Genomic DNA, 14,339 nt, shown 5'->3' on the forward strand with positions numbered 1-14,339 from the left:
TTCATTCACTTATAAACATTTTATAATTGCACAAGTCAAAAAAGAACAACACTCTTTTTTTTTTTGAAATATATTTTATTGCTTTTTTACAGAGAGGAAGGGAGAGGGAAAGAGAGCTAGAAACATCGATGAGAGAGAAACATCGATCAGCCACCTCCTGCACATCCCCCACTGGGGATGTGCCCGCAACCAAGGTACATGCCCTTGACCGGAACCGAACCTGGGACTTTCAGTCCAGAGGCCGACGCTCTATCCACTGAGCCAAACCGGTCAGGGCAAGAACAACACTCTTAAACAAAAAAATATATTCGGCATCTCACTCCCATAGACAAGTTAAAATAGTTAAGTGAACACCAATCTAGATTATTTATTGATATCTCTCTCTATATACATACATACATTTTCTTAAATAAAAATGCTGACAATATTACATATGCTGTTTGGAAACTGTTATCTCACTTAATGGAGTGAAGTGAACATCTTTTTACCTCAATCACATTTGTGTCAACATCATTAACTTTAAATTATATAATTAATAATTCTTAATTTCATTCTTTCCCAAAACTCTTTAACCGTGCAAGGAAAACAACCCAGAAAAATACAAATAGAGAAAAAGAATCCATAGTTTAACCCCCAAGAAAGGTACCAAAATGACTTTGCCTATTATTATTCTAGACTTTTCTTAAAACTCAAATATTCATGAAATAATGTGAATATTTTTTAAATAAAATAAAAACTAGTGCTGTTACCTATCTTTCCACTTTATATAATGGATATCTTTTATCTTAATACACTCATCTAAATCATAATATTTAAATAGCATCCAGAAAGGGGATCGATCATCTTTATTTGGCCAATCCCCTTTTGATGGTGATTTAGGTTATTCTAAATTTAAATGATAAAAATTAATTAACTAATTAATTAATTGAAATGGTATTTAACACCACGGTGAACTCTCGTACCCACACCCGAGACATTTGCCCAATTATTTCTTTAGGACTGATTCTTAGGAGAGAACACCTGAGCTGGAGGGGTGCACAGCTCTTGAGGGTTTTGATGCCTGTGCCAAATTACCTTCTCAAAAAGCCACGGAGCTCTCCCAAGCCCAGCAATGTGTGAGCTGTTCCGTGTGAGCCCAGGATTGCTGCATGTGTGCTGAATGGCGTCTCTTTGGGTTTGTTTAAAGCAAAGACTTCCCTGAGGAGGCCGAGGATCCGACGGCTCTCCCAGACGGCAACAAGAAGGCGGAAGAATATCGCAAAAACATCTGGAAGGGCCTCCTCATCTCCATCCCTTACGCAGCCAGCATTGGGGGCACGGCCACTCTCACCGGCACGGCTCCCAACCTCATCCTACTTGGTGGGATCAAGAGGTAAAAGCAGGTGTCCCCCACCTGGCACTGGAGTTTCCTTCTCCTCTCCCCCTCCTTCAGTTAACATCCAGGGCATGTATCTTGAGTGCCTTCTATTGGCCAGGCTTCAGCATGAAACCCAGCAAAGTCTCTGCTCTGTGGGACTTTTATTCTGGTGGGGAGATACGCAGTAAAGGGAAAAGCAAATGAATATGGGATATGCCCATGTGATAAATTGTGAAATAAAATAAAGCAGGATAAAGGGGTAGAAGGCACAGGAGTGAGTCGGTCACGGATGTCCGACCTTTCTAATAAGATGACATTTGAGCAGAGGCCTAGAGGTGAGGGAGTGAACTATGTGGACACAGAAGGAAAGTGCCTTCCCGACAGAGGGGGTAGCCTGTGCAAAGGCGAACGGCATCAAGACCAGCTAGGCTGCAGTGTAGAAGGTGCAGGGGATTGTGGGAGGAGATGCGGTAAGAAGAGGCCAGACTAAGGCAACTATTGTTAAGGACCCAGTGGGGAGTCCGTGGAAAGCTGAGAGCAGAAGAGCAACATGATGTGGCATCTGCTTTAAAAACGCCCCAGCTGGAGGCGTGGGTCTGTGGCAGTCCTGTCCAGGGAGAAGCTTTGCAGCCTTGCACGCAGGCCAGCAGGGCAGCGGGTTCTGCCAGGAGGTGAAGTGTCCCCATCTCTGAAACTGTTCCAACAGAGGCCGGCATGAGGATAAGCGGATTCTCAGACAGCATGGCTTGTCGACTCCATCGTTCCAAGCCTCTTAGTTCAAAGATTTAAAAAATTCCTGTATTTCAAGATCCTGAGATGTTCAGATTCTAGGATTCTGAGAGGTTTTCAGATTCCTGTGCAGTGGAGATGTGGCCTGTGTTGATTTAATCTTCACAAATGCAAACGTAAGCATTTGGCAGGCAGATAACAGTACAAAGTCTTTGATGTTCCACATGGTCCCGCTGCTGACCAGCTTCTTTCCCGGCTGCTCAACCAAGGAATCAAGGACCTACTGGGAGGGTGAGGGAAAGCTGGTGCTGGTCTCCTGAGAGCAGGCTCGGCATACATAAATCGGTTCTCTACTTGTGTGCAATTGAAATTATTTTTGTGAGAAATTTTAAGTGCACTCCTGTTTTGCCTCACAAACTGATTTTAAAACCTTAAACCTCCACTATATTATATCAGGTGCTTAAGTTCCTTGATTATATGATTTGATGGTAGAAACCAGTGATTCTCAGCCAATGGGTGCTTGTTAGAGTCACTGGGGGAGATGGAAAAATACAGCTGGGTCTCAGTTGCAGATTGTGATTCAGGGGGGGTGAGATGGGCCAGGCGTCAGCATTTTGCTAATTGATTTAAGCCCAATGCAGACCTTTTCATCTCCATTCTCTGAGCAAGACCTGGCTGGGCCTTAGGTTTGGGTTAGCAAACCTAGATGGCCCTGTTTCAGATGTGGGAACAGTCTGGGCTGGCCCTGTAGTCTCCTCAACCAGAAGAGGCTGGACAGGAAAGATGTGGGTTCTGGGAGCCTCAGGGGCAGGTCCTGAGGTGGGGGATTTGGGTAATGGGTGGGGTGGCAGTTGCTATCAGAGAAATTTCAGGCTGTCTGCCCACCCTGACATGAGCAGAAATTTATCCCAACTTTAAAAGAAATTAGGGAGGGCCCAACTGGCGTGGCTCAATGGTTGAGCATTGACCTATGAACCAGGAAGTCATGGTTTGATACCTGGTCAGGGCACATGTCAGGGTTGTGGGCTCGAACTCCAGTAGCGGGTGTGCAGGAGGCAGCGGATTAGTGATTCTCTCTTATCATTGATGTTTCTCTCTCTCTCTCTCTCTCTCTCTCTCTCTCTCTCTCTCTCTCTCTTCCTCCCTGAAATCAATAAAAAAATTTTTTTTAAAGAATTAGGGAGGAAATGCTGGAGTTGTAGGTAAAAATATCAAGTTGAAGGATTTGGAGTAAATATAAATTACGTACATGTCATTGACAACATTTAATTGCTCAGGCTTGGACTTTCTGGTCTTGGAGGAGGGGATTTAGAAGGAATGCTAAGTAATGTGGAGTTCTGATTCTCCAGCTGGGAGCCCAGGAGACAGGGCAATAGCTGCCCTGAGAGTTCTCCTGGGGCTTTGCTCCCCAAATTCATTTCATTAGTTTATTCTGATTATACATGTAATGGTGGGTACATTATAGAACTCTCAGATAATATAGAAAAAAAATTTGAAATAGCTTTCATGCTACTGTGAATATTTAACATACTGCTTCTCATTTTTCTATGCACACACACACACACACACAGAGACCCCGGCATGGCTGATCTTGACTGGCTCTCACCTCCCTCTTTTCTTCAGTACCTTCCCACAGAGCGACGTGGTGAATTTCGGCTCCTGGTTCATTTTCGCCTTACCTCTGATGGTGCTGTTCCTGTTGATTGCCTGGCTCTGGATCTCCTTCCTGTATGGGGGAATGTTCACGAGGTACCACCTTCATGTTTAACTTGAGCTTTGAGTTCCTTCTCACTAGGGAATGGCTGCTTGAGTCTTGGTCCTCTGCATACACTGAGGATTGTCTTTATAATGTCATGTTATCTTCTCACTTGGTGACTGTAGTAGACCTCATTTCCCTACTGTGTGAGGATAGTGGGTGGTGTGTGGCCTGCCTGCTATGCTCAGACCCTCAGTTAATTCACCCATCATCGATACTAAACCACTAATAAAAACACAGTTTTATTTTAATAAATATTGTCAAGTTGTTCTCCATAAGAATTGTACTAATTTGTTCTCCCATTTACCACATATACGAGTGTCTGTTACCATACAGCAAAGTGGATTTTTGCCAATCTGATAAGAGAAAAGTAATTTGCATTTATTTTATTGAGAGTAATTTTGAACACCTTTTAACATTGAGGGGCAATATGAAGAGTTTTTATATATTCATGGAGACCATGGGTATTCACTTTCCTGTGAATTGCTAAACTGTGTGTTTATATCCTTTGTACATTTTTCAAATGGACCATTGGTGTTAGTTGATCTGATTGATTTCTAATACTCTTTAGGTATTGAAAGATTAGTGATTATTCTGCAATATGAGTTGCAAATATTTTTCTTTAAAAAAATATATTTTATTGATTTTTTACAGAGAAGAGGGGAGAGGGATAGAAAGTTAGAAACATCGATGAGAGAAACATTGATCAGCTGCCTCCTGCACACTCCCTACTGGGGATGTGCCCGCAACCAGGGTACCTGCCCTTGACCAGAATTGAACCTGGGACCCTTCAGTCCACAGGCCGACGCTCTATCCACTGAGCCAAACAGGTTAGGGCCAAATATTTTTCTAATTTGCTTTTTACTTTGCTTACAGTGCTTTCTGTCATGTAGAATTTTTGAGAAAATTTTACATAGACTATTTGTCAATCTTTTCTCATATGGCTCCTGAATTTTCCATTACAGTTAAAAGGGCCTTACCATTAAAGGAGTTATAAAAAAAAGTAACCACCGTTTTCCTCTGATATTTTAATATTTTCACATTTAAATTCTTTTTTATCTATTTGGAGTTTATCCTTAGAGTGCTGTGAGGTTTAAATTCATTGTCATGGTATCCGTGTCAAAAATCAATTGACCACAGATGTGTATGGGTTTATCTCTGAACTCTCAATTCTGTTCCATTGAACTATATGTCCAACACCATTGACCGAATAGCCCATCTTTTGCATACCAATCTGTGATACCAACTTTATCACAGACTAAATCCCCATTTATATGTGGGCATATTTCTGGGCTTTCTATTTTATTCCATTGAATTGTATGTTTATTCATGTTTCTGTTTGATCCCCTAAAGGATCCCCTGGGAGTCAGATGATCAGATTCCCATTTTAAAAGACCGTCCAGGCTATAGGTGGGGAGAACAGTTTTTAGAAAGGGAAGACAGAGGGAGCCCACCAGGCCATTGCAGTTTCCAGAACAGAGATAATGAGGCCAGGCCAGGTGGGGGTGGGCTGGGGCGAAGTTAGTCACCCTTGCCGTAGTCACTCCTAACTTCTCTGCTTTCTGTTTCAGGGGCTGGAAGAAGGACACAGAGGCCAATGCTACCGGAGAAGATAGGGCTCGCGCTATGATTCAGGCGGAATACGAGAACCTGGGGCACATGGTGTGCGCGATCCAGGGGCCCACGGGGTGGAGAGAAAACTGGGCGTTAGACTTTCAGGAGAGATACCTCTTGGTCTGATCCCTGGGTCCCTGGGGGCTGAGTCCCAGGGGAATATCAGGACCAATGGCCTGAAGTGGGGTCCTGGAGATGGAGGGGAGAGAGGTGGCTTGCACAGTCAGCCTTTTGCCCTGGTGCTGGGGTAGATACCCTGAAAACTAGAAAGCTCCTCAGGGTGTACTTGGGGTGGGGACTTGTCTCCTTCCTGCCAAATGCACCCTTTCCCTCCTGGTACCTGGGATACTCAACATTGCTTTGGGCAGCTTCCAGGACCTTGTTTAAAGTATGTATTTCCGGTGGTAACAGTAACTCAGAGTCAGCAGGCTTGCCCCCAAGGGCTGACTCTGCCACTCACTTCCTGTGTGACCTTGGGCAAGGCACTAACCCTCTCTGGGCTCTGTTCCCCAATCTGTGAAATGGGCACATTGGGTAGATATTTACCCCCAACATTTGAAGACTCTCTCTCGCTTCCTACTACTCTTCATGTCTGTCCCTTTCTGTGTCTGTCCCACTCTGTGTTTATGTTCATCCCTGTGTGTGACTCTTTGCCTACCTCTCTGTCTGTTTCCTGTCTCTCTGCTTTTCTGATTCTCTCTTTTTTCACTCTTTCTCTCTGTCTCTGGATTCTCCCTAGGACTCTGGGAAACTCCCGGTAAAAATTATATAAACAGTTTTGGTGAGAGGGCTGCTGGGTACTTAGGAAGGACCCTGGCGAGTGTGGTCGCCCCAGGCAGGAACCACTCACACCATGGAACAGCCCTCTCCTCACGCTGGGGGCTTCCTGGGGAGTGAACTACTCCTTTCAGTTTCTCAGAGGCAGGATCTGGGCCCAGTCACCCTGTGGGCCCCTGCCCGAGGCCGTCCCACCCCACAGGCCGCCCGCGCCCACGGTCACCATGTGCCTGCATATCTATACTACAGGTTTGCCGAACGGGCCGTTTTCATCCTTTTCTGCATGTTCGCCATCCTCCTCTTCTTCCGGGACCCGAAGTTCATCCCTGGCTGGTCCAATCTCTTCAAACCTGGGTGAGCCTCTGGGGACCCACGGACGGAGTCCAACAGGGAAGATGCTGGGATGGGCCACTTGGAGCTGGAGGGGCAGTGAGCCGGGCTGACCTGGACTCTGGTCCCTGGTCAGTATTAATGGCTCCTTCTCTTGCTCTCGAAAGAGTTTTGGTTTGGATGATAAGACATCTGAGCTCTCATGTATTAAGAGCTTTGTCTTTGAAATCAGACAAAACTGGGTTTCATGGGCAGCTCTGTCACCTACAAATTGTGCAGCCCCAATCACATCATTCATTCATTCATTCACTCATGCACTCAGTCAGCATTTTTTGAGAGCCTACTATGTGCTAAGCATTATGCTAGATGATGGGGACACAGACAAAAACAAGTAGTCAGACAACAAAATAACCTTGTAATGAGTGCAATGAAAGCGTGAGAGGGGGAATTTATAAGAGAGTGGAGTGGGGGCCTTGACTTTGGATAGTTCTGGGAAGAAGCGAAGTTGGAAAGAGTGGAGATAAACACTGGAGGCACACTGGGCATGTCTGTGAGAGCCTGAGGCAGGAACCAGCTTAGGACACTTGAAGCCCAGTTTGACCGATACCTGGTGGGAAGGTAGGAAAGTGGGCAAGACGTGGCTGGAAGGGAAGGTGAGGGCCAGATCGTGGAGGTCTTGTTAGACATGTTAAGCATTTTGGTATTTTTTAATAGGAGTCATGGGAAGCTATAGGAGGGTTTTAAGTTACTTAACCTCTCTGTGTTGCAGTCTCTTCATCTGTGAAATCCTATCTAATAATAGAGTAACATGTAAATTACCATCACTCCGCTACGCCCACGATTGGGCGGCGGGAGGCTAGGGGGCGGGACTCGGGGTGGCCTATCCAGCCATTGAGAGGCACGAATCCGCTGCCACTGAGGGGGGCTACCCTGCTGTTGAGAGGCGCAGGCCGCTGAGGGGGCCTGCTGCAGACACCCAGCTGCGCCTCTCAACGGCAGGGTAGCCAGGTGTCCGCGGCAGCCCCCTTCAGCAGCCGTTGAGAGGCCGCCCCCTGCGCCTCTCAACAGCAGGTTAGCCCCCCTCAGCGGCCGCGGACCATCAAAAGTGGGGGAGCTGGGTGCCTGTCTGCTCCGGCACCAGCGGACAGGCACCCAGCTCCACCGCGAAAAGCGAAAGCGTGTAGGGGACCCTACACGTGCATGATTCAATCATGCACTGGGCCTCTAGTGGTATAATAATAGTACATTTCTCATTGGATTGTTCTGAGGATAAATGAGTTAATACATGTCAAACGATTAAAATTGCTCATAGGAAGAACTCAGTAAAACATTAATTACATTTACTAGGGAATGGATAGTGGGGGCAAAAATACAGGTGAGAGAACAGTTAGGAGCTATGACACCATCCAGATGGCCCCTGTCATCTGAGACAGGGGTCGGTAAACTACGGCTTATGAACCAAATCTGGCCCACCCTTGTTTTTGAATGGTTTTTACATTTTTAAATGGCTAGGGAAAATCAAATGACAATACAGGATGGGGCAGAGGTAGTTTTATAGTTGTGAGTAAGCAAAACACAGAATTTATTCTTGTATTATTATTTATTAACTAGAGGCCTGATGCATGAAATTCATGCAAGAGTAGGCCTTCCTTCCCCCCGGCTGCCGGCACCGGCTTCCCTCTGGCACCTGGGACCCAGGCTTCCCTCACAGCCTCGGCTTCATCCAGAAGGTTGTCTGGAAGGACGTCCGGTCTAATTAGCATATTATGCTTTTGTTATTATAGATTATTGTATTATCTTCCGTATGAAGAACTGTGAACCTGCTTTTGCCCCACCCTGTATTTTGTGGCACATGAAATTCAAAGGTCAGTGTCTACAAATAAGGTTCTGTTGGACCACAGCCACACCTATTCACTTACTGTCTACGGCTGCTTTCATGCTATGATGTCAAAGCTGAGCCATGGCAGAAACCACATGGCCTGCAAAGCCAAAAATATTTATTGTGTGGCCTTTTATAGAAGACACTATGGACCCCAATCTAGGCAAAGGCTGTAATGGCTTGAATGAAACAAAGAAAGTGAAAATCACCTAGAATCTTTGTCTCCAGATCTGATGGACATCCTTTCTGAATTAAAAAGAATGCCTCTCTGAGAACCATTCCACAACTTGATTGGATTGGTGGATATAAGACTGGACATTAGGCTAAACTTACTTAACTATATCCTTAAAATGGGTGCATTGTATTCCATGTTAAGTATATATTTCAGTAAAACTAATCTTTAAAACACAAGCAAACAGACTAAAAAGAAACCTATCTAAACATAAGATTTTTTGACAGAAATGTGATTACAGTGAACATATTGTTTGTGATCTGCTGTTTTTTGTCTCATGATAAAAGTTACGTATATTCATTATAAAAAATTCAAGCAATGCTGAAGAGAAAAAGTAAAATTTAGTTGCCCTTCATCTCCCCTGTGTCCCTCTCCCCAATGATATTCACAATTAAAGTTGGTGTGTAATGTTTCAGATATACACACGCACACACGCACATTAATACACACACACAGACATATAACAAAATGTTGGAAAATATTATAATAGGATCATGGACAATTTGCTATTTCATTCTTCTTATTAAATATTTTTATTGATTTTATTGATTTCAGAGAGGAAGGGTGAGGGAGAGAGAGAAACATCAGCGATGAGAGAGGATCATCAATTGGCTGCCTCCTGCACACCCCCTACTGGGGATCAAGCCTGCAACCTGGGCATGTGCCCTGACTGGGAATTGAACTGTGACCTCCTGGTTCATAGGTCGATGCTTAACCACTGAGCCACCGTGGCAGGGATATTTCATTCTTTTTAAACACTGCACAGTATTCTATAGAATGGGAGTATCTTAATTTAGTTTATCAATTCCTTTTGGATTGTGTCCAATACTGCAAATAAAAACTTTTTTATTTATTTACGAGGTTTCTTGGTTGTATGTCTATACATAAAAATTGATATCTCATATATTAAAAAAAGATGTAGGGTATTTCATTATGTACATATTATATATATTATTAAAAACACTTTATTTAAACATGTCTCTACTAAGCATCTTCTATTTTTCACTCTTACCAAATGAACATCTCTGTACATAAATTGTGTACAAGAGTCCAGTTATTTCCTGAGGGTAAATTCCTAGAAGAAGAATAACTGGATTGAGGGGTATTCACATGTAAAGTGTAGAAGCATGATGCCAGCTGCCCTCTAAAGGTTAAACATTTATTTTCCCACCAGCCCTATATGTTTTCCAACATCCTCATTCGGTATTACCACCCTTTTCAAGTTTGCCTGTCTGTTCGCAGAGGCAAAAACAGAATAGTACTCCATTAGTGTTTGGATTTATATTTCTCTAATAGAGTGATATTGACCACCGTTTCCAGTTTCTTGGCCATTTGAATACTCTTCTTCCCAAATGTGCGGGCTGAAAATGCTTTTGTTAGTAGTTGGCTCTGAGCTTCTTTGAACTTGGAGCTGGGAAAATCGGGGTTCAGTACCCATCTCCCCACAGACCATGGTCTGGCCTTGAGCAAGTTGCTCTGCTCTCTGAGCCTTGGATTCCTCATCTGAAATGGAAGAGGCCTATCCCAGGCTTCTGAGAGTTTAACACCTCCTCCACTGGACACCTTGTGGATCCTTGAAAGGTGGTCGCTAGGTTTTGCGGGGCTATGAAGCTGGCTCCATCCGGGCTCTGCTGATGTGAGTGAGCGGCATGTCCATGTAGTCAGCTGCCCATCCTAGGAGGAATGCAAACAGAAGCTGAACAAATACAGAGCTGTTACAGGAACCCTGGTTACAGTGGTCCATGGGGGTTCCACAGACCCCAGTATCCTGTGGCTCTCAGAGTCTTCCCTCCTTGGTCAAGTCCCTTTACCTCATGTCCTTGAGTTGGGAGGAAAAGTATTTGTTTGGCTCAAGCAGGATCTAAAAGCCCCGGGGGGCTGTGGGCAAAGGGCTTTTGCATCCACGGGTGGTTGCATCCGTGCTGAGTTCAGTGCAGGACAGAATCCAGAGCCTCTGACAAGGCCCCTTCACAGTGGCCCTAATTCCCTCCCACAGATCCTCACTGGTAAATCTGCCAAGCCTTGGCCTGCTGAGATGCCCAGGGTCACGTGATTCAAGGCCTTGTCTGTCCTTGTAGGTTTACTTCTGATGCTGTAACCGGCGTGAGCATTGTCATCATCTTGTTTTTCTTCCCATCCAAAAGGCCCTCTCTCAAGTGGTGGTGTGACTTTAAAGGTAAGGTGGTCAGGGCTGGGGTGTCGGTGAGCTCAGTGAGTTCTGTGGCGTGGAGCGTGGTAATCAGTGGCCTGAGGTGGGCCCCACACCTGGGACCTGAGAGCCCTACTGTACGAGCCACGAGCTACCCCGAGTCTTCCCCATCCCCTGTTCCCTGTTCCCTGTCTGAGCAGCTACCTTGTCTGGGCACTTAGGGCTGCTGGAGGTGACTGTCCAGGGCAGGGGCTAGCAACTAGCTACAGTCCCCGGGCCAAATCCAGCTGCCTGTCTATTGTCTTAGCTACCCATGAGCTAAGAATGGCTCTCACACTTTTAAATGGTTGAAAAGAATCACGAGAAAAATATGACACACAACATTACATGAAATTCAAATTTCAGTGTCCATAAATGAAGTTTTAAATTTCTTCAATAAGAAATTTGTGGACTTTTAATTTCTCTAGTGATATAAGTGTCTACGCAATAGCCTCAGTGTTGCCTGTTGGCCCACAAAGCCCGAGATATTTACTTTCTGCTCCTTTATAGAAAAGCTTTGCCACCTCCGGACTTGCAACTCAGTTGCCTACAGGGCCAGATGTGAGCATCTCAAGCTGGGTTAAAATGAACGGGAAAGGGTGTGGAGTGAGGCAAAACTGCTGAAAAGCATTCAGATTCAGCTTAGAAGAATCACAGAGCCCTCCAAACCAAACCGTCTGTAGTCTGGCCTTGGCCTTCAGAGCTCCATCCAACATGTGAGCCCACTGGATTGCCAGCAGTCTGCCTCGAGAGGGTGCCAACACCTGCCACCGGTCACAGATGAGCCGTGTTGTGTGCCTGGCCCGTCTCTATCTGGGGAGTGAGATGAGCTCTGGACCACGAGTCAGGAAATAGTGGTCCTAAGCTAACTATTTTCTATCGTGTGTTTTGTAATTTATTTGTATTGATTTCAGAGAGGAAGGGAGAGGAAGAGAGAGACAGAAACATCAATGATGAGAGAGAGTCATTGATCGGCTGCCTCCTGCACACCCCACACTGGGGATGGAGCCCGCAACCTGGGCATGTGCCCTGACGGGGAATTGAACCGTGAGCTCCTGGTTCATAGGTCGACGCTCAACCACTGAGCCTCGCCAGCCGGGCACTATTTTCTATTGGAGAAAAAATGGAGTATTAGGAAGGATAGCTCCAATTTTGTAGGATGGGGGTTGGAGTGTGGGGAGTACAGCGTAAGGATCAGGAGGAAGCGGATTTCTCGGTCCCACCAATAGTTCCTGGAGCAGAGCTGGCCCTGGAGGAGGCTGCCACGGGGTCCGAGGAGCTTAGGCTGTGGGCTCTGGCCTCTGCAAAACCAAACAGGGTTCCCTTGCCCCCTCCATCTCTGCTTCTCTGTCTCGCTTCCAGACGCTTTCCTCACATTCCGCTCCATGTGTCATTTCTTGGTCTCTTCATAGTTTCCACCGCTCCTTAGCTTTTGAATGTTTATAGTTTCTGCTTCATTCTAGCTCTTGCCTTTGTGGAAGTTCTGTTTTCTTAGAGCGTCTTCACCTTGCTGGTGCCCACTCTCTCGTAGTATCTGCTCCCACGGCTTCTACTTCCTGTCCCCTCAGCCTCTGTCCCTCTGGCTTCCAGTCTTACAGTGTGTACTCCTTCCAGTCCACTCCCTCGGAGCCCTGCTGCCTCCTGGCATCTGTTTCCTCATAACGTCTGCTTTCTCATAACTCCCACTTCCTCCAGCTCCCGCTTCCTGGGAGGACCTACTTCCTCCAAGTCCCTGTTTCCCCACAGAACCTCAGCTGCTAACACCCCTCCTGTATTATGCGACCTCTGTCCACTCTTCTACCTTTCATCATCACTTCTCTTTGCCCAGCTGTCTCTCTATTTCCCACTGATGCTTCTGAGAGGAAGAACCTAGTTGGTTTGGCTTATTCTGTTATTGTTTTTTTTTAAATAACAGCTGAATTGAGATATAATTTACATACTGTACAAATCACTCGTTTAAAGTGTACATTCAATGGTTTTCAGTATATTCACAGAATTGTGCAGTCATCAATACTATTTTGCAACATTTTCACCACCCCGTGAAGAAACCCTGGTTCATTAGCAGTCGCTCATGCCCCTCCCCTCAAGCCCTAGACAATCACCAGTCTACTTTCTTTATGGGTTTGCCTATTCTAGATATTTCATATAAATGTAATCATAGTTACACATGTGATTCTTTGTGATGGCTGCTTTCAATGAACGTGATGTTTTTAAGGATGAGCCATGTTATAATAACATGAATCAGTACTACTACTTTTTTTTCAAATCCTCTCCCAAGGATATGTTGAGAGAGAATGAGAGAGAGACAGAGAGAGAGAGAGAGAGAGAGAGAGAGAGAGAGAGAGAGAGAGAGAGAGAGATCAATTGGTTGCCTCCCACACACACCCTGACTGGGGATTGAAACCACAACCTAGGTGTGTGTCCCAACCAGAAACTGAACCCAAACCTTTTGGTGTGTGGGACAATGCTCCAACCAGCTGAGCCAGGGCAGCACGTTTTATTCTTATTTGGGCAGATCTCGCCCACCAGGCTACCTGTAGCCTCATCGATTCCTGACCGGCCTGTGGACTGGCTGCTCTTGACTGGGCCCCTTCCAGGGTTCTGTCACCTGGGAGTGGGCTCACAGGACCTGAGCTTCCTCTTGGGCTGGGGCTGCGGGGAGGGCACCGGGACTGGATGTCTGGTACCCCAGCTCTGTTCCTGATTTGCTGGGTGACCTCCTAGTGAGCCCCTGGATTCTCTGGAACTGGCTTTCCCGAGTAGGTCCCTTAGACCCTGCTCACCTCCGGCTTCCTAGTTTACAGAACGGGCGTTGCAGACTCAAATGCCTACAGGGAGGTGACATTAATGGAGGCAGCGGACTGGGTACAGGGCAATGTGTTTCAGAAAACAAGGCCCTCCCTGTTCATCATTCCTTTCACATTTTTGAAACAGAAAAACAGTTTCTGTGTTACATGAAAATAGCAACCGAGGGTGACGGTAAGTGCCCAGACCCCGGGGACAATAGGGATGCCCGTTCATGCATGTTTTGTCCATGGCTGCTTTGTGCCATCACGGCATCCTCGTTGCAACAGAGGCTGCAAAGCATGAATTATCCAGTCCCTAACCTTTACAGAAGTGTGCTGACCCCTGTCCTCGCCACTGCACACACCCCCCCCTTTGAACATAAAATCCATCCCATAGTTCCACGGGCCAAAGATTCCCATCGCTCTTTTCTCTCCTGAATACCCTTCCTCTTTCTTCGCTCCCTGTGCACATCTAGTTACAAAGAGACCCTTTTGTCCTGTGTGTGTGCGGATGAAAGTAACACTTGCCCAGAAGGACTGGGAGAGGCTGAGCGGGCGTCCTGCGCGTGGAGGCCTGCTTCCGGGGCGTCCTCACGCTGCGGGGGGCCTCATCGTTCTCACTCCGAATAGAGCAGATGCCATACCACGATGCTGTGGGTTTCCCCTAAAGCTCCGAAGTCAGATATGGAGC

The 14,339-nt window shown here is 46.1% G+C and overlaps 1 protein-coding gene across 2 annotated transcripts in view; it reads left to right on the top strand.

Moving 5' to 3' along the window:
- The window catches only part of SLC13A3 (solute carrier family 13 member 3), a 64,319-nt gene that overhangs the window by 35,284 nt on the left and 14,696 nt on the right, over nucleotides 1-14,339 (top strand). For both annotated transcript variants that reach the window (XR_013814197.1, XM_079784220.1), the window contains exons 5-9: nucleotides 1,187-1,372; nucleotides 3,710-3,835; nucleotides 5,414-5,506; nucleotides 6,483-6,587; nucleotides 10,753-10,850. Coding sequence is in view for 1 of the 2 variants with exons in the window: in XM_079784220.1 (XP_079640346.1) it covers nucleotides 1,187-1,372; nucleotides 3,710-3,835; nucleotides 5,414-5,506; nucleotides 6,483-6,587; nucleotides 10,753-10,850 (608 nt within the window). In the remaining variant the exon portion in view is untranslated. The remainder of the gene's footprint in view (nucleotides 1-1,186; nucleotides 1,373-3,709; nucleotides 3,836-5,413; nucleotides 5,507-6,482; nucleotides 6,588-10,752; nucleotides 10,851-14,339) is intronic.

Source organism: Cnephaeus nilssonii, assembly GCF_951640355.1.
Source record: "Cnephaeus nilssonii genome assembly, chromosome: 11".
Lineage (NCBI taxonomy): Eukaryota > Metazoa > Chordata > Mammalia > Chiroptera > Vespertilionidae > Cnephaeus > Cnephaeus nilssonii.